The sequence below is a fragment of the Botryllus schlosseri genome, chromosome 8 (genome assembly GCF_051294905.1).
Source record: "Botryllus schlosseri isolate E-star chromosome 8, Bs_hap1, whole genome shotgun sequence".
NCBI classification, from domain to species: domain Eukaryota; kingdom Metazoa; phylum Chordata; class Ascidiacea; order Stolidobranchia; family Styelidae; genus Botryllus; species Botryllus schlosseri.
In genome coordinates, this window is record NC_137243.1 from 19845936 (window position 1) to 19869140 (window position 23205).

General features: G+C 41.0%; 2 protein-coding genes and 1 long non-coding RNA gene across 3 annotated transcripts in view; 1 reads left to right on the top strand and 2 right to left on the bottom strand.

Annotated features, from left to right (window-relative positions):
* LOC145445032 (uncharacterized) overlaps positions 1 to 23205 on the bottom strand; it is a 361778-nt gene that overhangs the window by 113513 nt on the left and 225060 nt on the right. The window lies entirely within an intron of this gene.
* Positions 1690 to 2873, top strand: LOC145444523 (D-galactoside-specific lectin-like). The gene is made up of 2 exons (XM_080322510.1): positions 1690 to 1819; positions 2607 to 2873. Exons 1-2 carry the CDS (start codon positions 1746 to 1748, stop codon positions 2779 to 2781), a joined length of 249 nt encoding a protein of 82 aa, XP_080178636.1. The 5' UTR covers positions 1690 to 1745; the 3' UTR covers positions 2782 to 2873.
* LOC145444997 (D-galactoside-specific lectin-like) lies at positions 10803 to 22409 on the bottom strand. The gene is made up of 3 exons (XM_080323081.1): positions 22286 to 22409; positions 14740 to 14842; positions 10803 to 11071 (listed from the first exon to the last, which is right to left on the bottom strand). The coding sequence occupies exons 1-3, from the start codon at positions 22356 to 22358 to the stop codon at positions 10894 to 10896; spliced, it is 354 nt and encodes a 117-aa protein (XP_080179207.1). The 5' UTR covers positions 22359 to 22409; the 3' UTR covers positions 10803 to 10893.

The following is a 23205-nucleotide window of genomic DNA, read 5'->3' on the forward strand; positions in this document are numbered from 1 at the left end:
TTTGAAAAGGGGCGCTGGAGAGAACAAGGTTAAGAACCACTGATCTAAACTAAATACCATCAAATTAATGAGACTAGCAGGCGACGACCAATGTCAGTATTTGCTTCGTCACAGCGTTTTGACGCCACCGAGCATGGTAATGTCATAATGAAAAACAGGCTTTTTTGGGTCATGTTTTAAGCTAATATGATTTCAGAAGTTGTCTACTTATATCTTAAATGTCTAGATATTTCCGAAAAAACATATACAGGCTAGCATGAATATTTGGACGTCTTGCACAATAGTCCACGTATACGATGTGAAGTGAGTGGAGTGAGTGAGGGTGTATAACACCCTTACATTTGTATTGTCGAGTATTAATTGCAATAAATGAAAAGTCCAGTTAAGAAAGTGTCGCTCAGAATGACGATTATGCGCAGTAATGAATTCCAATTCGCATGCATGGTTCCATACACAATAACACTGTCCAATTTCGCGCCCCGATTAAAAAAAAACGATCACGAAAGAACGATATTTGCTCACCCGATTCATAGCAAGAAAAAGATGGGATTTCTCGGCGCGTGCTCGTCATATCGACATGTGCAACGAAATCACGTTTTTATCCTCTATCTCATTTCGCGTATTACATAGTGATCATTATTTTCGAACCATACAGTTGGCCAACAAGGTTGTGCTGATGATGAAACTGCGGGTATGCGGAATACCCACACTATTCACAGGAATATCTAGCATACCGAGGTTCGGCGCTCATGTATATGAAAATTGAACATTGAACATGACTGGTCTGCTGTTAAATCCCGAGGAACATGATTAGTCGGAAAAGGTAGCGCCAAAGAGGCCATGATTCTTCATTTCGCGAAGGCATGCTGTTAAATTATGTGAAATCAGCAGATATGGTTGTTGCATATGTAACAACACAGTTGAAGATTGGTGACCGCATTGTGACACAAAATCGTGATTCACTGCAGGGGATTCGTCGTGCGAGCCATGTTTTGAGTCCTGTTTGGTCACGCTTTTGATAATGATCACTATGCGCTGGAATGAGCAGCGCTCTGTAATCACAAAACTAAAATACCTGATGTTTAAAATAATTTATGTCAGCCTCTAGTGTGTCGCCATAGATTCCCGTGACATTGTCCACATCATAACTGGGCGGTAGACAATAGACAATATCAAGAATAGAGTCAACAATTCCATTTTCCTCCTCCATGATATCTCGGAATGCTAACATAGATCAATCTAATAAACATGTTTTTCAGTCTTTTGGTTTCTAAGCTACAATTCGTCCAGTGCATATTGATTATTGTCAAGAGCAGTGGTTCTCAAACTTTTTCAGACACGCCCCCCCCCCACCCTTCATGATAGTGACTAATTTCGCGCCCCCTTATCGTCATATCACAAAATGCTACCAGAATGCTAGCAATCTCAACGGACGGGTTGATAGCGTGGAAGGTTAAGACTGTTGATGAGAGAATTCTCAACTATGAAATTCGGACTATACACAGAGCGATAACTATGAATTGAAGGTAAATCGTGCGGAGCGCGAAAAAAAATTGTTTGGTTGACCGCAGTTTCGCGCCCTCAATTTGAGAACCTCTGGTCAAGAGTGATAGCAAACAACACTTGAAACATGGCTTACACAACGAATCGCATATAGTGATCCTCTATTTTGTGTCATAATGACGTTACGAATCTTTAACAGTGTCTTCACGGTTGACGATTAGATCAATGTTTGAGACCAAACGATGACAATCAGCTGTTCCGGCGGGAAAAGGATCAGGATCTGGAGTGCGATGTATGGAAGATTGGAAAAGAACGAGTGAGTATGCACCCAAATAATAGATTGGTAACTCAGTAGCCATGACCGCAGAATCATTATCCGATATCTTGCGTTACAGTATAAGGAGCATATAGAGGAAACTACCATGTCACTCTGTACACAGTTGTGCAATTGTGCATGTTGCTATACTATGTTGGTTTTGCTGTTGCAACACACAATCTATCGGCAGGCGATGTTCCGGATATTTTGGAGTTCATATAGGCGTAGCCTATAGCTTGGAATTAATGGTGCAATTTTCTAGTTCAGATATTTGTAAATATTCAGTTGATACGCATTCTTCGCTAGACGCGCATGCCTACGTCACATTGTTTCTGAATATTTTGTTCCGTCCTCAGATTTAAATATCGCTGCCCAAATGATTATACAACCCACGGTGGTCCTCCCCTGATCTAAAAATAAAGGAAGTGTTATAATAGGTGCCTAAGGTAACCTGTTGATCATGTCCGTGACGGTATTCTTTTTCTAAGATAAAGATGTAGGCTACAGGAGAACGTAATACCAATAATATGAAATACAGCGAAGCCCTATAGAGCGCGTTTCATTTCCATGATATAAGCGTTATGAAGGCTTCATGATGCTATAAAACAAAAATCAGTTTCTTCACAAAATCGATTTTGTTCGGAAAATGTAGTCCATGCTCGGTAAGGCACCGTTCGGTATTCGTGAAATCATCTTCTCAGATATGAATCGCGATAATAATACAGTTTGCCTTTTTATCTCACGCCTGCCGGTGTATCGCAATCTATTTCAAAGTTACTTTATGCAGATGCCTGAACACTGGACCTTCTTCCAGCACCTGTCGTGCTGAGAGCAGTGGAAACATCGTGTCGCAAAAATGCAATGGAAAGAATCAATGCCTAGTCGCAGCTTCTCACTTAATCTTTGGGGACCCTTGCTATGGCATCAATAAATATCTGGAAGTCGAATTCCTTTGCCGTTAATTTCCGTTGCCGCCCTTATTCGAAATGACGAAATGATAATGACATGACGCTTTTGTCAACGATCTTCGCGCAAATAAATGATATCGATTGGAGTTTGTTCTGTCAATCAACGTAGTATCGCATTGAGTTAGTTAAACCTCAATTTTCAAAGATAGTGTATCGAAGCGGAGATGTCACGGATGTACTAGGCAAAGTCGTTGCGTACGGACGTATATCGAACGCTTGTAATTAGTACGTTGATCTCGTTGGAGGTTCATAGCATACGGTGAGAGTTTTCCTTGTCGTTTGTAGTGCTTGCATATTCCAGTGGTACTCCTCAGTCAGTTTAATGTAACATTTCCCACTGCCGAATAAGGTGGATGGAAGGGATGGAGGGAAACACTGCTCCGCAAAAATCAGGCAGCAGTGATGAAGACTCGCTGAATAGTTGTTTAACTAAAAACCATGGTAAAGTCTGTGTTCGTAGTTTTGCTTCGGCAAATAGTTCTCAGCCCAACAATGCGGTTGTGGCATCTGTGGATCATGCTCAGCATAGCCGTTGTAAGGACTCGGAAAATATAAATATACTTTTCAACCTACCCCAATAGTGCGTACGGAAGTGGCTCGATTCACGGACCTTGGGAATGCAGAAGTGGCCGATTCGCTTAGCGAACAGTATAACCTCGCTCGAACACCAATTACCAACGAACACGCTAGGAGTGGTAACGGTAGCGATAAGTAAGTTGTCATCTCAGGTCAAAGTAGGGCTATACTGCGCTACCATCCAACCGTCTTCAACAGTGATGAGTAGGGTGATTTATTTTTTGACATGTCAAAATACATCAATATTTCGTCAAAATTGTAGGGTTATAGGTAAAAGTCAAGATTTATATGCCACCTGCATTTCGCATGTATCGTAAATGTTTGCACTGTCGGTGAGCTTATCATTTGACATTTTACAGCTCTTAGCCTACTTTTTAGGCCTACCATTGTAGACGGTTCATTATCTGATCATTGTGAATGATAAACGGTCAAATGAAACAAGTAGGTTAACATGGTGTTATGCTCAACGTACCTCAATACCCTAACTCAGTGGTTCTCAACCTGTGGGGCGCGGGAGGCTCTCAGGGGGGGCGCAAGAAATTGACAAAGTCTGTATGAATTCTGACTAAACAAGTGTTTCACAACCATTCTGAGAAGACGATTGTTGAAGATGAAACTTATTTCGTAGTCAAGAAAGCTCGCCCAATTCAAACTCTAGCAGTCGCGCTTAACGGAGCATAGGCTGATTTCAACTTCATTTGATCAAATTTTTGATATTCTTTGAAAATCTGGAGCAATTCCAACGTGGAAGTCATTCATTACTTCATAGCTTTGGCAGTAGCCTAAAGCTCGGTGCGCTGGGTAGCTGTTGTTAATAGATGGCGAACTGCACTGCCTAAGGCAGACTTATATAGGTTGCCCTCAATTAAGCTACCCTAAATCAACACAATTTAATTTAATTCCGAAACTGATCAAATTTAGTATGACAGTACAGAACGATGTCGTGCTCTCTGTAGTCACTACCAGCATTAGGGTTAGTGTCGGTGCAACCTACCTTGAAATAAACTGATGTCCTGTACAATGTTTTTTTGCTATTTTCAGATAAGTTTTGGGAAATTTGTCAGAAATGCTAAAGACTCGATATTTGGAATGTGGATTCAAACTTGGCGTAAGACATACCATATGTATGCCATCAGATCAAGGGCTGGCAACCTGCGGCCGTAGAAGGGAATTTGTGCGGCCGTCGACACCTAATCTAATAAGTATGTGTTGGCGGCCGTCGACATGCAAATTGAAATTACGAATTCACTCCCAAAGTTTTGAGAGATTATAATTAATCATGAAATTTTCTTCGCGCTCCGCGCAATTCTACAAACCTTAATTTTTCGATTTTAATATAGTAGCGCCCTTCTCAAAATGAGCCGGAATCGGAATCGTGTGCTCCGCACGAAAGAGATTTGTTTATGGTACATTTAGGCGATTTTAATATATTTCCACTACCGACACAAACGACCATCCTGATCGGGGGTCAAGTAATAACAGTATGCAATAAAGTGACCAGTAACAATTGACCCATCCGAAGATGCATTATCATTTATAACTTGCCCTAAATTTTCGAAAGCACTCCCTCCATGAACCCTACCGGTGGGTGAATCTGATCACATGGGTTGAGAAAGGATAAATATTTGATAGTTATATGTGATAGCCTACTGCTACTATTAATCACGGAATTCATTCCTGAACCTGCAAAATTTTCGCGCGACAATATGCAGTTCCAGCATCTATGCGTTGCATTGCCACTCGCGATTTCGGTGCGTACAATAGGCCTTTGTGAAAAGTATAATTGTCCGGAGCTCACCGGGAATAAATATGGACAGATTAACATAGGTATTTTGCGTCCAGTTAGTTCATTACGGCTATGCCCTGGAATGCGGCCTTAGGCTACATAAGCAATCGAAATGCGGCCGTGATTAGCAAAAAGGTTGCATACCTCTGTATTAGATGATGTGCCTTTTTGGCATGACGATAAGTGCCGGGGGTGATCAGGGGGCGCAATATTTTTGACCATCGCCAAGGGGGGCGCATGTCCGAAAAGGTTAAGAACCGCTGCTCTAACTGAAGCAAGACTGCGTGGGTATTGGTTCGTATATCAAGAAGCCAATGATTAAAAACTGCGATGTAGACAACATTGTCGAAATGAAGCAACACGGTGTGTTGCTAGCCAACATCTGCTGCTGTTGAACGTTTTTTCTCCATTCTTGGCAAGCTACTTAGTGAGGTGAGGACACACAGTTTCTACCCGAGAATGTGGGAAAGTAACTTTCGTTGTCGTACAACACAGTTAATTATTTCTACCACAATGCGTGAAGTAACTACTGGAATTCTTCATAGGTCCAGATTTCGTTAAAATAAAGATTTTCCATGTATAAATTTGTCACTTTTTAAGCCAAATAAGTTTTTCAGGCCAAACTACTTCGCAAGGACAGACAGTTCTAACCAGAAATAAAGATAAGTAGTACAATTCTAACATTATGTGATAAACACCTAATTTACATACATGAGGTCAAAATTTGGTCAAATATATTTTTTTTGGTCACAAACTTCCTTTCTGTTGGTAAAAAAATCGCCCTAGTGATCAGTAATTGTGAGGCCATTAAATCGCTATACTAATCCGGAAACATTGTAGTGCCCTGTTACAACCAGAGACAAGTCACGCAACTGCTTGAATGCTGCACTATCACCGATCCTGTTACGAAAACCGCGATCTCTGTGACGTGTTCTGGATTTTGGCCGGGGTGTCGATCCATATCTCGGCAGAGGAATTACTCGAATGCTTCGCCGAACAGAAAGCGATCTTGGTTGTACGTTTCAAGAAAAGGAATGAAAATGGTCAGACTGAAAGCTTCTCAGTATTAGTGTGCTTCAGCACGACGCAGGTCCCTCAGTTCATGACATTTTGATACCTACGTTTCAGAACGATGCCTCACAACCCTCCACAGACCAGATACTTCAACTGTCATCGATTCGGTCAAACTGCAAAAGCGTGTCGCGGTCGGAAAACCTGCGGCAATTATGGAAGACGTGACCACGAATACGAAAACTGTCCAAATGTAAGGAAATGTGTGAACTGCAACGAATCACTGAGTGCTGGATACGGGGGATGTCCAACATATAAAGAGGAGGCTCAAACCCCAATTGTAAAAGAACGATCTCGAGTATCCTTCAACGAGGCAAAACATGAAGTGCGGTCGTACAAATTGCTCGTCGAGCAAGCTGAAACCATAGATAATACTCTGTATTCAAAGATTTACACCATATCCAAGTGCTTAAAACAGTGATTCCCAACCGCGGCCCCGAGGGCCGCATGCGACCCCCAGCTAGCCTTCTTGCGGCCCCCAAAATATTGAGAAATCGATTTATGACAAAAAATGAATTTGTATCTCTAAAATACTCTTGCCTGGCTTGGAGTCTGGAGTCTCTAATTAGGATTGCCGGAAAGTCGTGAGTAGTATGCTAAAGTTACGTCACTGCTGTTTCAGTGCAAAGTGCCCAAACTTTTCAGTTGAACAGGCAGTAGCTATAGATATATGTATAGACAGGACCATAACTGCCGCACGCCGAGCTCCCCAATTGGAGGGAGCTCGAAAATGGCCCAAAATTATTTCGTGAATTGGCATAAATTATATAAAGTATTTTTGAAAATTTATGCATCTTTTTCAGACATTTTTCTGACATCTTGATTTTTGGGTACTCATCCCCCTAGAAAAAAATACACCAGATTTATAGAAATGGCCATATCGGCGTTGGCCATTACCGCGCCACGACGCACCAAGACATATAAAGTTTTAGGCCATCTAGCATGCGACTCCAAGAAGAGTGCCAGTCCGATCGGCAGCGAGAAAACCTTGGCCGAACAGGACTGCCCTTATGCTGACCGAAAACGTCGTTATATATACAAATGCCTTGGCAATCTGAACCTCACAAGACAAATACCATCCCGCAGGGAAAAATTATATTTCAATAAAGAAATACCAATTTGAAATCGTGTGCGTCTTTTAGTTTAGTAGCCTACGTTTGAGCGATTCTATATTTTTTGATATAGCAGACAAGAGGTCACGAAATAACAACATGGTATGGAGTCATACCAGCGGGCCCTACAGTTTCCAAGTCAACTCGCTCAGCTCTACTGGTAAATCTAAATACGTGAGCAGAGAGGACAAGAAATTGATAGCAATATATATGCAATTCCCGATCTTATCGATCGATTTTATCATGAATTATCAAAAAATTTTCATGCTTCGCGCTGGCTTACTCAACAGTACAACCAGTTTCGTGGCAAAAGCGAACAAGGCGATAGGGGGTAGGTTTATCACCCTATGGTAGCCCAAGACCAATTTTTTTTTGGGGGGGGCTGACGAAGTGCTGTTTCGTTCCTGCCAACAGGTATACGCACAAAGATGTTTAATTATTATGTAGGGTCCTATACCTTTTAAAACACACCTTCCTCAGCTCTACCTGTAAATCTGATCACGTGGACAAATACGAATTGAAATCTCGCCAGGGCAATAAAACTACTCCGAAATAGCCACAAAAGGTCGATTGTTCTGAACAATCGTAGCGCGGCAACACAATGGCCAATGGCGTCGAGCGATTGATCGGAACAATGCCAAGTTTCATATTTTGATGACTATTCTGGGTCCGTTTCATTGCCCTGGTATTCGTGCGGCCCCCACCGTACTCTGAAATTATAAATTTGGTCCTGACACCGAAAAAGGTTGGGAAGGCTTAAAGGACCCGTAAGTGTAGAATTGTTAACGCACACCAACTACAGTGTTAAAAGAACAAAATCAATAAAATGCGATTTTCAAACAAGATTATAATGAATATGTCTTGTAGGCTACATCAGAGGGACCTTCGTTGTATGCGTCGGACGTGTGTCTTAACCAGAGGGGGTCAAAGTAGTCGAGAAAGCTACTCAAGTAGAAGTAGAAGTAGCGATGAAAAAATCTACTCAAGTACGAGTAGTAGAAGTACTTCTTTTCTAGGCAACCCAATACTTCTTGAAGTAGAAGTAGAATTGAATGACTTTAAATCTACTCAATTAAGTAAGTAGATTTAAAAACAGTCCTAATTCGTTCGCATGGACTGTCAAAAGCTGCAAATTGAGCTATGTGGATGGTGTAGAGAGCTTGATTCATATTGATGCATCCCAGGACGTGTCGATTTTTGACTGAATAAGCAGTCGTTCACATCATGGGATGTAACTGATAGTATGATAGTATTGGTATGGAAACGCGATACTAATCCTTTGTTTACTCGAACACCACGTTTTAGAGAATATCATTGCATGGCGCTCGCCCCATATTATAAGGCCCCTAGTTTAGTCGAAGAGCAATACGGAGAAGTTGTGTCGGGTACGTGATTAGTATAGGGGTTAATTAAAAATATGACAGATCGTAAAGATGCCGTATAGTGTATATAGCTTTATTCTCGGAAAATATAGGACATTATTACTTTTTCTTTCTTCAACATGTATGCTCTCCAGACAAAAGAAGTGAAACTATAATTATAACTCAACGTATAATACTCGTATTTGAACGAAAATTACAAATACTACTTCTAAAAAGCGGAAATGCATTTCATGTCTTTTGTACAGAAAGTTTCAACGGTGGTCTTCTAAAACAGGTGTAACGTGAAAAAGGTCAAAGTCCACTTTTCCAGATTAGGACACGTCATGGACTGACAGATATAATAGGTAATTGCTAGATTGCGAAACGGCAGTTTCAAACGCTATGGGGGGTCAGACTTACTGTGATGAAATATTTGATATAGGCGACAATGCGGTGTGAACGGAACCACGCAACCCGATATCTAAATTATATTCAGCGATACTTTCGCTAAAACATATTTGCCACTTCATATCTACTGTACGCGAAGCGCAACGAAAATTCTGGGTATTACGTGACTTTTATGAAAATTAAATGTTGGTACTGCGTGAAAACAGCCCCGATATTCCTTGGGCTATCATTCTTATTGGAGGATTAAACTACCTCTACTTGACAAACGGAAAATAGCGAAAAGAAAGTAAGTTGTTCATTAAATATTACGAAATAGAAGTAGAATTAGCGAAGAAAGATCTACTTGAGTAAGTACTAGAAGTCGAGGAAAATTACTTGAGTACTTAGAAAAAGTAGAAGTACTTCGTTACTTACCACCTCTGACTGTCGCACCCCAAACCCCCGAATGGTATGAGCTCGAAGGGGTCCGAAATTTTGTTCGCTGGTTGTTTGTAAGAGAAGATTTATTCAACTTGAAAATTTTCGTCGCGCTTCACGCGATTTCATGTCTCTACAGGGCTACATATGATTAGTGAGACAAAAATGTGCATATCTTAGTGAAATAGGCATATCGTCGGCGACGATTACCACACACTGAACTGGTCTATGACTTGAATTGGGATAAGAGGTAGGCCACAGAACATTTTCAAACCGAAAAATGGGCCACGGCTAATACAAGGTTGAAAACCCTTGACTTAGGCCGAAGATGACTGATTTTTTTTACCAAAAACTTCGATATATATATATATCTAATTGTCCATGGGTGCCTAATTGGCTGGCGACTTATCTCACTGCCTTGCAATCTGTACTCCACTGCACAAATGCCATACCACAGGAAAAAATTATTTACCAGTGAAGAAATCCCAATTTGGAACCGTGAAAGGATGAAAAATTGATAGCAATATACATGCAATTATCATTATTGTTGACGGATTCAGCCATGAATTATAGAAAATTTCCGCTCTCAGCGCGATTAAGTCACATGAACTATTTGCAGACATTGAGTAGAGTGAATTTGTTAACAAGTAGCGGTGAAAACATACATGCAACTTTGCGGCTTGGGGGGAAGCGCCCCAAAAGTTTGGCTTATCACCCTGTGCGAGCGCAAGATTAACGTGTGTCGGGGTAGGCTGACGAAGTGCTTTTTCGGCCCTGATATTGGGGATGGCCAGGTATAGCTGTTGCCAGGTGTTTTCGTACGGCGCGTAGTATTAGTATAGTAGCCAGAGTTTCCTGCGTCTGGTGGCAGTGGGCAATGAGCAAAGTAGCACGACAAGGTGCTTGGTTAGACTCCGAAACGATTCTTATCTCGATATTGTCGAAGAGAATAATGTTATTCGATTTAGCGTGGTTGGTTAAATCTGCGGCATTCGGCACGAACGCCTATGAACGACTCTGAGCTATGAACGTTTCTCTGATCGAGGCAATTTTACCTCGATCAGCAGACTCACTACCGTAAAATCACATGGATGCCATCTTAAACATAATTAATTACGATCTAACCCTCAGAATGTCACTCTCTAGCACCACGTACTTCCAAGAAAACAGAGGTAATTTTTGAAAGTCCACCGGTCCGCCACATATTTTTTGAAATTTTACCGGTCCTCGAGGGGAACAAGGTTTAACAAGGTTGCGAATACTACGTTGATACACGAAACAAACTCCCATCGATGTCATTTATTTGCACTATAATCGTTGTCAACAGCGTGATGTCGTTATCGTTTTGTCTTTCGCATATTGGCGACTAGGGAAATTAATAAGCGCAAATGTATTCGACATCCAGATATTTATCAGTGCCAGGACAAGGATCGCCAAAGATTGAAGTAGAAGCTTTGATTCGGCATATCCACAGGTCATGGCATCTTTCTTGTATAATGTTTCCACTTTGCGGAGTGTGACAACTGGTGGAAGAAGGTCCATTGTTTGGGCATCTGTATACAAAAACTTTAAAATATACAATGCGATAAAACGACAAGCGTAAAGGCAACAAGGTCTCTCAGTATTTTTTTTTGCGATTAATACCTGAGAAGAGGGTTTCGCAAATACGGAACGGTGACTTTCCGAACATGAACTATTTTTCCGATAGATTACGTCAATTAACACCCTATTCATTTAAGCTACAGAAAGAGTCGAATGACACTTATCTGGTCACTGATGATTGATGTGATCAAATTTAACACGCTTTCCGACGCTTTCTAATATTAGATACTGCCCCTTGCTATCATTTTCAGAAATTTCGACCATGGAAGTTTTAACAAGTATATTAAAAAAAATTAGTGATAGCTAGACAGAGAAAGTGTCGTAATGACCTAGATTTGTTTTTCTACATATGTTAATAAAACACGTTGAACATGAAGCGATTCAATATGTGAAATGTCACCAAGTACACTTGCAAGGAGTACTTTGGTATGACGTTGACAGATCAAGATAAATGCCTGGCACCGCAACGGTCTGCCTGAATTAGGCTGAAACTTCGCGGTCCTGGACTCAGGGCAAAGTCTAAATCATTGGTTATTAACCTTGTCTCCAGCGACCCTCCCCCAGGGGCGATTTGGATTTTAAAGGAGGCGGAAGCGCCCAGGGGGCGAAATGGGGAGCGCTGGGCTCAGGGGTGGTATGGGGGGGCACTGAAGAAAAATGGCGTCGCAGTAGATTGTGTAGTAGGGGCATATGTTTATATAGTAGAACAATAGTACTATATATCCCTGAATTCTCATTCAAATTAACCTTCGAGAAAATCTGTCAAATCTCGAGATTTGTCGTCGCGTTACGAGCGACACTTACACGTAAGATGTTTCCATGAATGCACTGGTTTATTATAACTCATGTAAAAAGAATTGAGGGTACTTTTGGATCGACAATTTCCCGTTAAAACACTACCATCACGCTAGCTCGGGTTATTTTCAACAAAATGTTTCCAACTAGGTATTTTATCCTGCAGCGCATATCGTATCAAAATCGAAGTGGCACTGCTGTACCACTTTTGAGAGTGATGCTTTTTGTACAATAAATTTGCTTTGAAGCTTTTTGTTCAAAATGGTTAACTAAATATATTTGTATTTGAGAGCTAAAAATTAAATTTTTAGAATAGTTCTTCATTGTATCATAATAGATGATACTGTTCAGTTATGTGACCCGCAACTCCCATGAGCGTTATATAATATGATTTACTCTGTTTGGAATACATTTATATTAAAGATAAGAGCTGGAGCAGTAGTAAATTCAGCAGTGCTAAATTCAATATGAGCAAAGATCTCCGCCACATCTTTAGTTGCTAGTAACAAGAAGCAATAAAACAAAAACCAATACAATTAACTTCACCGTTTTGCAAATCGCTTATGGGAATTCGGAATGTCTACATGGAATCGTACTCGATGGTATGAGTCGATAAGCCTACCCGATGGTTGGTATAAATAACAACATTGATTTGAGTCTGATATAGCACATATACAATTATTATATCGTTAATTACTCGAGTGGTCCTTGGTCGCGATTCAAGCGCGAAATATTTCCAATAGTAAAGTCCCGACCCGAAAAGACGTACCGAACTTTACCCACTTATTCATTGTCCCTACTGGAATCTCGGTACGTTTTGCCTGATATATCAGGTAAGCAGCGATGATTCTCCAAGGTAAAGTAATTTAATAAAACAACAATAAAATAAAACATCGTGTGAGCACAGGTCACCGATTCCATACACACATCTTAAAATAGGGGGGCACGAGACCCAGGCAACTTTTGAAAAGGGGCGCTGGAGGAAAAAAGGTTAAGAACCACTGGTCTAAATGATGCAATTTGTCATCCCCGTAGTTTTGTGATAACCAAAGAGCCACCATGATGATCGATATTTTAACATGAATGAGATGTGACGTTGGAACAAAAAACAAGAAGTCATAGCACTTCCTCGTCATTAACTCTGCTTTACAGCCAATCATCCATTCCCCTGAAATTTCAGTTGCAGTTTTACGTACCTGCCAAATCTGATTTCGAATGATGCTACGATATAGGATGTGGTGGAAGATGTAGATGACAATAGTAGCCTACATGCTGAGAAAATCCATTAACGCCAGACTCTTCAACATTATTACGAATACAGAGTGAACCAACGCCCTTTACTCGAGATCAGATAAACAACGAATGTCTTGACTTGTGTCGAGACGAAAAAAAAGAAACAGTGGGGAGGGCGTGGAGGTGATGTTCACGAACGTTTTTAGATCAAGGATAAGCATGAGCATAAAACTTCAGTATCATCGCTTCCCCCAAAACCCGGGAAATATGAGTGAGGAACGAGGTGGAAGGTTTCTGCTATAAATCAAATAAATGGAAGGAAATATCAATATAGTTGAGATGCTCACATTATGAATAAATACTACCAGCTGCCTGTTGCGAATCTGTCTCCATCAAAATCGTACAAGAGGACTTTCCTGCAGATGACTTCAACCTAATTTGAGTTATTAACAGGAGCTGCATCTAAGAACTTCACTGATGCACATCCCGATATTGATTTATTTCGACGAAAAGATTTGAATACTCATTGGTAAACAAAAAATACTACCAGCTGCCTGTTGCGAATCTGTCTCCATCAAAATCGTACAAGAGGACTTTCCTGCAGATGACTTCAACCTAATTTGAGTTATTAACAGGAGCTGCATCTAAGAACTTCACTGATGCACATCCCGATATTGATTTATTTCGACGAAAAGATTTGAATACTCATTGGTAAACAAAAAATATTGCTTGTTTGTTTATTTTGTCAGTGTTTACAAATTGTCGACTTTTTGTAGGTTCAGGCATACTTGATTTGTTATTACCGAATTACTGCTATTTGTTGTTCACTTCAGGCACATTGATTGGTATAGGAAGCTTTTTCTCACAAATTACATATTAAGAGAATCCTTTGAAAATACGAATAAATGGGATTTTTGTGTTCGATATGTGGAAAAGAATAAATTTATGCAGTACAGTTTCGTTCCGCCGATCTAATTGTGTTTTACATTTCTCACATTCTCGTGGTTTTAGTACAGTACTAATGTATTTATTTTCAGGATAAAATGGATAAAATGCAACCTAGTTTGAATAAAATTTTAAAAAAATGTCCCAATTTGGTGATATCTTGAAAAATATAGCCAATCTGCAGAAACCAATACCATTTTCGAGCTCAGCGTCTCGATGTACCCTAAAATCGTTCTCACCTATACCATGATGAATTTTTTGTTGTTGTTCAGTGTAATCATTTCGTCAGCGAGATTTAAATCGAAGTTCGGAACAAAATACCCAGAAACATTGTGACGTAGCCATAGGGGTCTAGCGAAGAATGCGAATCAAATTAATATTTACAAATATCTGAACTGGAAAATAGAACCGCGAATTCCAGGCTATACGCTTAGGAAATCCAAAATATTCGACACACCGCCCGTTTATTAGATGTCTGTTGCAACAGCAAATGCTACAGAGTAACTACATGTACGACTGTCTACATAGTGATATGGTAGTTTCCTCCGTACTCATTCTACTGCAACGCAAAATTTCGGATAACTATGCTACGTAGTCATAGTTACTGAGTAGCCAATCTATTATTCGGTTGTATAGGCCTACTCACTCGTTGCTCCCCAGTCTTCCATACATCGCGTAGGTTATCAAGATCGTTCTCCCGCGAGGACATTCCATTGTCATCATTTGGTCTTTGCAAACTCGCAGTCTTGCTTAAAACATGGCATGCATAATTGTACGTGGCAGATAGAGATTGAGATTGAAATATTTTCACTCGTCACAAGGCATTTTACATAATTGATTTATAAATAACACTGGCCAACAAAAAATAATTGAGTGCCAAAGATATTTTAATGGTTTCTGGGTATTTTGAGGCTGCTGAGTCCGAAAATGACATTCGTTTCTTTGAATTGGCTCTATTTTTTTTAGATAGTGATATTTGTTATTTAAAAAAATCGTTAACTTTAGTAACTGCATAATGTGAACAGAAGTATCAGTAACATGCATAGTGGAAATGTCTCTTGAGCCGATGCATTACTTATTCTGGACGAGATACTCCACCATGTCCATTTGCTATTGTAGCATCCCATTAGGCTACTTCAGAAACAAGACCTTGGAAACACTCCATTTTGGACAGCGGTATTTATTTAGCTGCAGCCTATATACTTTGTAGCTGCACTGTATATCTCTAACGTTACGAGTGAACGTTCCGAAATCGCCCCATACTGTCATGAATAAAAGCTCCGCACCTTCACCTCTCTCGGTCACTAGCGACGGAAACATCACGATTCCCTTGGCAACACTTTTCAACTTTATAGCCGAGGTTATGAAGAACACGCTACTTTCTATAGCGGATGGAAAAGCTCCGCAAATTGACGCAATTATCGCTCAGTCCGCCGGAGAAAATTTCGGTATACCGATGCCCACGCCAGTCGACAATGTCGATGAAGGACAAACCAATAATACTATCATATCGTCACGTGCTAGCCCGCAAATTGCAATGCGACAGCCTCAAGAAGTAAAGAGATTTGTTCCTAACGAGTCCACGTCATCGCAAACAACGACCATGCACTCTGCAGCTGCAGAGGAAACAAATAGTGAATGCATGGACCTCAGTATGAGCAACATGACAGAAAATACTGCGAGTACCAATCACCGGAAGCCCTCTTCTCTTTAATACAAAGGAATTGTAAGGGAATATACCGTAAAATCAACGAGTTTAAGCATTTCATCGCAACTATGAACCCGAAACCAGATATCATTGCCTTACAAGAGACTCATCTTGTATCCAAATACACGCCGAAGATTACTATTTACAATTTATTGAGGAAAGACCGAAATATCCACGGCGGAGGAATTTGTTTCTTTATAAAATGTGGGATAAATTTCAGCGAGATAAACATCGGAGACATTGATCCAGTAGAAGCGTTAGCTATCCAAGTAGGCGATATTTCCATAATGAACGTCTACATTCCTCCGAATCGAGTTGTATCACGACCAGTCATTCAACGCTGTTTCTCGGGACGTAGCACGAAAAGTATCATCGTCGGCGATTTCAACGCGCACCACACGCTATGGAGCGCCTCTTCTTCAAACCGGAACGGACGGCATCTATATCATATCATAGATGATATGGAACTTGTTGTCAACAATACGACGGTGCCTACGCGATTGAACCTATCGAGACCGAACCCTGGTTCCACGTCTCTGTTAGATCTTACCATATGCTCGAAAGACGTCAGTCACAAGATATCAACCTCTGTGACGGATAAACTACTAGGAAGCGATCATTATATAATAACTAGTGAATCCAACTTCCACGTGGAGTGTCGAGAGACCCACGTCTTGTCTTGGTCATTCCGAAATGCAAATTGGGTCAAATTTAAAGACAATGCACACAAATATTTTTCATCCGCTTCTGACGGGCCTGATGCATTGTCTGTTGACGCAATAACTAACGCGATCATTAAAGCGGCCACTGAGACTATCCCGCTGACTAAACCGTCATCAAAAAGGACATGCGTTCCTTGGTGGAATAAGGAATGCTCAAAAGCTACGCGTCTCAAAAGGGTGGCGTACTTGAAAATGAAAAGAACTTTCCGCGAGACAGAAATAATTGATTTCCGAAGGCAACGGGCCTTAGCAAGGAAGACGATACTCTCAGCCAAACGAGACTTCTGGCGGAGGTTTTGCGACGGACTCACGAACAACTCGAAACCATCAGAAGTCTGGAGGACCATTCGATCAATGTCTGGCTCGAAAACATGGAGTCACATTCAATCACTTGACTCCACCAATGGAATACTGACTGTAGACATCGACAAAGCAAATGAGCTCGCTCGCCACTTTGCATCAGCCGGTAGCAACCGTAACCTTGATCCTTCACACATTCTCAGAAGGTGCGCGGTTGAAAGGGAAGTTCAGTGTGCATTGCACGAAAACATAATAGACGGTGAGGATATTAATTCTCCCTTCACTTGGGAAGAGTTCCAAAAAATACTGAAGCGTAGAAAAACACATCTCCGGGCCAAGACAGACTATGCTCGAAGATGATATTGAATTTGGACACAGATTGCTTAGTTAAACTGCTAGAATCAATAAACAAATGTTGGGCATCTCAACGGTGCCCAGACTCTTGGAGGTATTCCATAATCATTTCTCTGCCAAAACGGGGTAAACCAACCAACGCTGCGTCGTCCTACCGACCAATCTCCCTTACCAGCAACCTTTGCAAAATTATGGAAAGACTTGTAACAAATAGGTTAAATTGGTGGCTCACAGATAAAAAAAATTTCAACATCAACCAAAGTGGTTTCCGACCAGGAAGATCCACCACTGACTGCATTATGTCTCTTCACGATGAGGTATATACAAGTCAATTTGGAACAAGAGATCAGTATTAGCTGTATTTGTCGACTTTGAGAAGGCGTACGATATGGTTTGGAGGGAAGGAGTGATTTTCAAATTGCAAAGGCTTGGGCTATCTGGTAACATAATTAATTGGATGCACTCGTTCCTTAGCAGACGCACTTTCAAATTCGCGTTGGCACCTCGTTGTCTGATACGTTTGAATTAGAAAATGGCACGGCTCAAGGAAGCGTAATTAGTCCGTTGCTGTTCACAATCATGATAAACGATCTTCCTGACGTTATTGCATCGAGGGTCAACTTGTTTGCCGACGACGTCTGTCTATGGGAGTCGGATTTACAAATCTCGGATCTCACCAGTAAAATTCAAAATTCACTTGACGGCGTTTCGGAATGGTGCATACGGTGGGGTTTCAAAGTTAACATGAAGAAATCAGCGGCAGTCGTTTTCACCCGGCGGAGAAAAACCCCTGATATAAATTTACGGCTATGCGACTCTCCCGTACAAGTTAAAGCGGAATATGAATACTTGGGAGTAATCTTTGACTCCAAACTTAATTACCGAAGTCATTCCCGAATGGTGGTTGAAAAATGCACTAAGCGTCTAAATCTTCTTCGTTCTTTAGCAGGTACGTCCTGGGGTGCTTCAAAACAGTGCCTGTTAGCTCTTTACAGGTCCCTGATTAATCAGTTATTGAATACGGACAGGAAGCTTATTTGTTCTCGCCAAATTACGTAATGGAGTCTATACAAACGATCCAGAATGCCGCGCTCAGGATTTGCAGCGGTGCTATGCGTAGTACCCCTATCTATGCGCTACAGCACTCCTGCAGGGAACCACCCGTAAAAATTAGACACTTGTATTCCTGCCTAAAATATCGGTGTAACATTAGAGCAAGAGACAAACACCCCTGCCGTAACATGATAATACAATCATGGCATGAAATTTTTCCGGACTCTCAGCGATTCATCACATTCAACATGTTGAGTAGACTTCGGTGGCTGGATGAGCTACATGTTCATCGCATACAATCCCCGCCTAATCCCCCGTGGGATGATATTTATGTATGTGTGGACGACAGTTTGTATTCACAAATTGTCAATTTACACCACCCTACTGCCATTGAACTAACTTGTAACCAGTACATTAATGAAAAATATAGGAACCACACAAGGATCTACAGTGACGGCTCTAAAAACGACCACGGATGTGGCGCAGGATTCTTTGTCGAAAGTGTTAAGTATTCTTTTAATGTCGCTCTCCCACAACAAGTGTCCGTATTTACTGTGGAGCTTGTCGGGATATTAAAGGGTCTTTTATGGGCTGAAAACAATCTTCGCCCACAGTGTGAATTAGCTATTTTTTCAGACAGTCTGAGTGTCATTTGGGCCATAGCCAATCGTCAGTAAGAGAATTTTTTAATTAACCAAATTATTCTGTCTTGCAGAAATCTGTCGCAGAGTAACATAATTACGCATATAATATGGATTCCTGGGCACAGAGGAGTGGGTCAAAACGAGTAGGCTGATCAGCTAGCCAGAAGCGCTGCGTGCCGAACCCCAGCTCGTGAGGTCAAACAAATCTCGCTGCCAATCAAGGAACTACGATCGCAAATCGCCAAACACTGTGAGGAAAGATGGAATGATGAATTCACGGAATCAGATGATTATTTGCAATATCGCGAAATATTTGCTTCGCAAGCAATCTTGCAAAGCTGCAGCATAACCTCACGAAATATCTCATCAATTCGGATAAGATTGCAGACGGGCCACTGCAGACTCCACTGGCACCTTCGCAGAATCGGATGTCACAGCATGGGTTTATGCGATACGTGCAATATCGACGAGAAGGTCGACCACTTTTTTAATTCATTGCGAACGCTACTCGAACCACCGCGATCACTTGAAGACGACAGCGGCGAATCTAGGCATACCGTTTCAGCTCACAAAACTGTTATCAGATCCACGGATTTTACTACCAGTGGCGGAATTCGTTATCCTTACCGGCAGACAGTTGTGACTCTAATGGATCTATCAGACTCTTGAGGCCTGGTGTAAAAGGCCATAGTAGCCGAACATCATATGAACAATACTAACAACAACGAGTGATTTCCTCAGCGTTCTGCAAAATTTACAGCATCACTCAGTAAACCAGGCAATGGGAGTGTAACAGTACAAGCATCATTCTGATAAGCTGCAGTTTCTTTGTATTGTTAACCACGGGCACAGTGTCGAGTAGCCTATATTCTAGGGATGGTGTGAACGCGAGGTTCACGTTCGCGTTCTGTGTGTGAACCTCGGAAATTTAGAGGTTCGTGTTCACAACAGAACCTTGGTAGGTTCTGCACTGTGAACCTTTTTCATATATAACAATTTTCACTTCATTATAACATCGTTGGTTCAAATTTATTGCATTTCAACTGCAGGCCACTCCCTGCATGGCGCTGGCAGCATAAAATTGTCAAGGTGCATGGTCGTTTAGTGTTGACTATCTCAAAAGTTTTACTTGCTTTGTTGCAAAAGTTTGCTCGAAAGATCCAGCATTCCGTTTGTAAATATTTAGTGACTCTCTGCTGCGAGCTTGACCCGCAATCACAAAACATCACGAGCGAAATAAGCTATGTAGTCAGCAAATGATGCTTAGTCGACCAATCAATAAGATTGATATCGTTTTCTGATGTAAAAAATCTAGCAGGCGCACGGGGTCAATCTTGACTTCATGTTTACTTTATCATTGAAACCAAATCGGTGCAATTGAGGTGTTGGCTACTGCTCTATATCTTGTTAATGGGGTAATATCAGTAGCAAGCATAACATAGTTGCTAGGTTCACCCTATATGATCAAAATAAATGTAGCAATACTCGGTTGCCGAATACATTTTCCGGTCTGTCATACGAAAAAGGTGATTCGAGTCTGATTTGAGTCAAGTCATGACTCGAGCCATCCCAACACTGCTACAAGGCTATATCTGCAACTTCCTTGCCCGGCGGCATATGCACATCATGTAATCATGGTATGCATATGCGCAGATCGTGTGTATGTATATCATGATTCGGTTTATATGCTGCAAAAACATCAAAGACAAAAATACACTTTCATTTCCTTATATTCCCTGGTAAGCCCTCGTCGAAATGTTGGAAGATATTGATTTTATGCGATTATAATATCATTTGATTGCCCCAGTTGATATATTTGGCGACGTTTAAAACGTCAATATATACTTCAGCATTGTGACGTTATGTTGCCTGAGTCGTCACTAGCCACTAGGTATCGTGTACATTAATATAGGCTATCATTTCATTGAAGGATAGGGTTGGAATTAGCAATATGACGTCACGTGACGTCATGAAGTTCACGTTCGTGTTCACACAGAACCTTTCAAAAAGGTTCGCGTTCACACGAACCTGAACCTTTCAGAGGTTCACACCATCCCTACTATATTCCCTTCAGTTATCACTTGCCATCAATATCTCATTTTATAGCTATGTAGCTATAGCCATAGCGTATAGTTGTATAATGCATAATTGTGTAAGGTGCTTTGACACCTTACTAAGTGTACTTTGAGCGTTACTAAAAGTAGTGCTTGTGCTTTGACGTCAGCTAATTTTGTTAACTGCTAATATCGCCTAATTTTCGCTTGATCTTCACATCAAACACGATTCGCGTTTACAAGGCTCCCCGTGTTAACGCTTGCATCTTTAGCGATATCGCTTTAGAGCTAGAAGAATACTGTATGCACAATTGCACAATGCACATGCTTGAAAACAGTCGGAGACTCATCAAAGTTGCAGAAAAAAAGAATTTTACCTACGTCAAAATTCGCTATTTTCAGCATTTTTGTAAACTAAAATATGGAATATCTCAAAAAATAGACGTAAGACCTTGATAGCTTTCGCACCCTATTTAACGTCCACTTGTATGAATATAACTTTATTAGTTACACGAGCTTTCGGAGCTCTGCTCCTAACACATGATGAAGGAGCAGAGCTTCGAAAGCTCGTGTAACTAATAAAGTTATATTCATACAAGTGGACGTTAAATAGGGTGTGAAAGTGAAAGCTATCAAGGTCTTACGTTTATATATATCGTCTGCTATCGGCGCAACAAAGTATTCAAAAAATAGAGCCAATTCGGAAAAACTAATGCTATATTTTGATTCAGCAACATGCAAATACTCTAAAACCATTGAAACCGTCTTGGCACCAAATGTGTGTTGACCAAGGTAAATATTTGAAATTGAGTTATGTACTTTGTCACGGAAGTATACTATAAAAGAAACCATGTAGAAATACCATGCAGTCGCGATATAAAGTATGCAATGTATGATAGGCCTGTGTCGAATGATATGAAGTAAAAAATTTTTATATTGATCGATGTGAGAATCACCAAATTCATTCGCTTCGAAATTATCAGCTAACACACAACTGTATTGGGCTTCTATATATGCAAGAGAGAAAATAGGGTTACTGGTTTACCTCTGACCTCACTTGTTGTGATACGCAGATTACGTGTACGTATCACATAGACACATTGAGCCGAAAGAACCAAGCTACACAAATAAGACAAACTACAAGTGCGATGTCTCGTTGCATCCCTGCCACGAATATTCCGCTAAGCCTTTACTTTTTATGAAATCGAAAAGAGTTTCACGAGATTTACCAGAGAAAACATGTTCCGCATTAAGGCATTTCCCACTTATTCACAATGTATAGTGGAACATCAACTGGGAACTGGTTAGACCGAATTTTCCCGCCTCGCCGACGTAAAATGCAAAATAAAACATATACTTGGCCACAGCGCGATTGTAGCGGTTACGCAGGCAAGAAGAACCATCAGCGACGCAGTAGTGAAAGGTCCCATTCTTGAAGACTTATGTCAGCACAACTTGTCGTCCTGAGATAAAATTCTGATCGTGTACGTTAGCAGTTCGGCTGAGCCATTATATGCACCTAGGGCGGATATAGGTTAGGAAGCGCGCTATACCAGTATGGGAATTGACAGATTGAGTTGAGAAATTTGTAACGATAGTTCATGGAAAAGGTGGCCACGAGATGTGTAGCCTACTGTGAACAGTATTGCCATTTTGTCGTCGTCACGTCGTTGCTGTCTCATTGACGAGCATTTGATTAACGTAAGTAAGCGTTGGATCTATAACAGTCCCAGGACTGTAACTGCCGCACCCCGAACCCCCAATTGGGGGGGGGGGCGAGCTCGAAGGGGGCCCAAAATTATTTCGTGAATTAACATAAATTATAAAGTATTTCTTGAAAATTTATGCAGCTTTTTCAAAAAGTTTTCGCGCTCTTCGCGATATCAAGTTGTCAGATATCATTATTATTGGGTACTCTTCACCGAAGAAAAAATACGCAAGATTTATAGAAATGGGCATATCGGCGTTGGCCATTACCGCGCCACGAAGCACCAGTATATAAAGTTTTAGGCCATGTAACATGCGACTCCAAGAAATGTGCCAGAATGATCGGCAGCGAGAAAACCTTGGCCGAAAAGAACTGCGCTTATGCTGATACGTAGGGGTTTGATTGTCCATAGGTGCCTAAATGACTGACGCCGAATGTTCCTATCTTAGCAATCTGAACCTCACAAGACAAATACCATCCCGCAGGGCAATATGATATGACAGTGAAGAAATACCAATTTGAAATCGTGTGCGTCTTTTAGTTTAGTACATTTATGCGATTATATATTT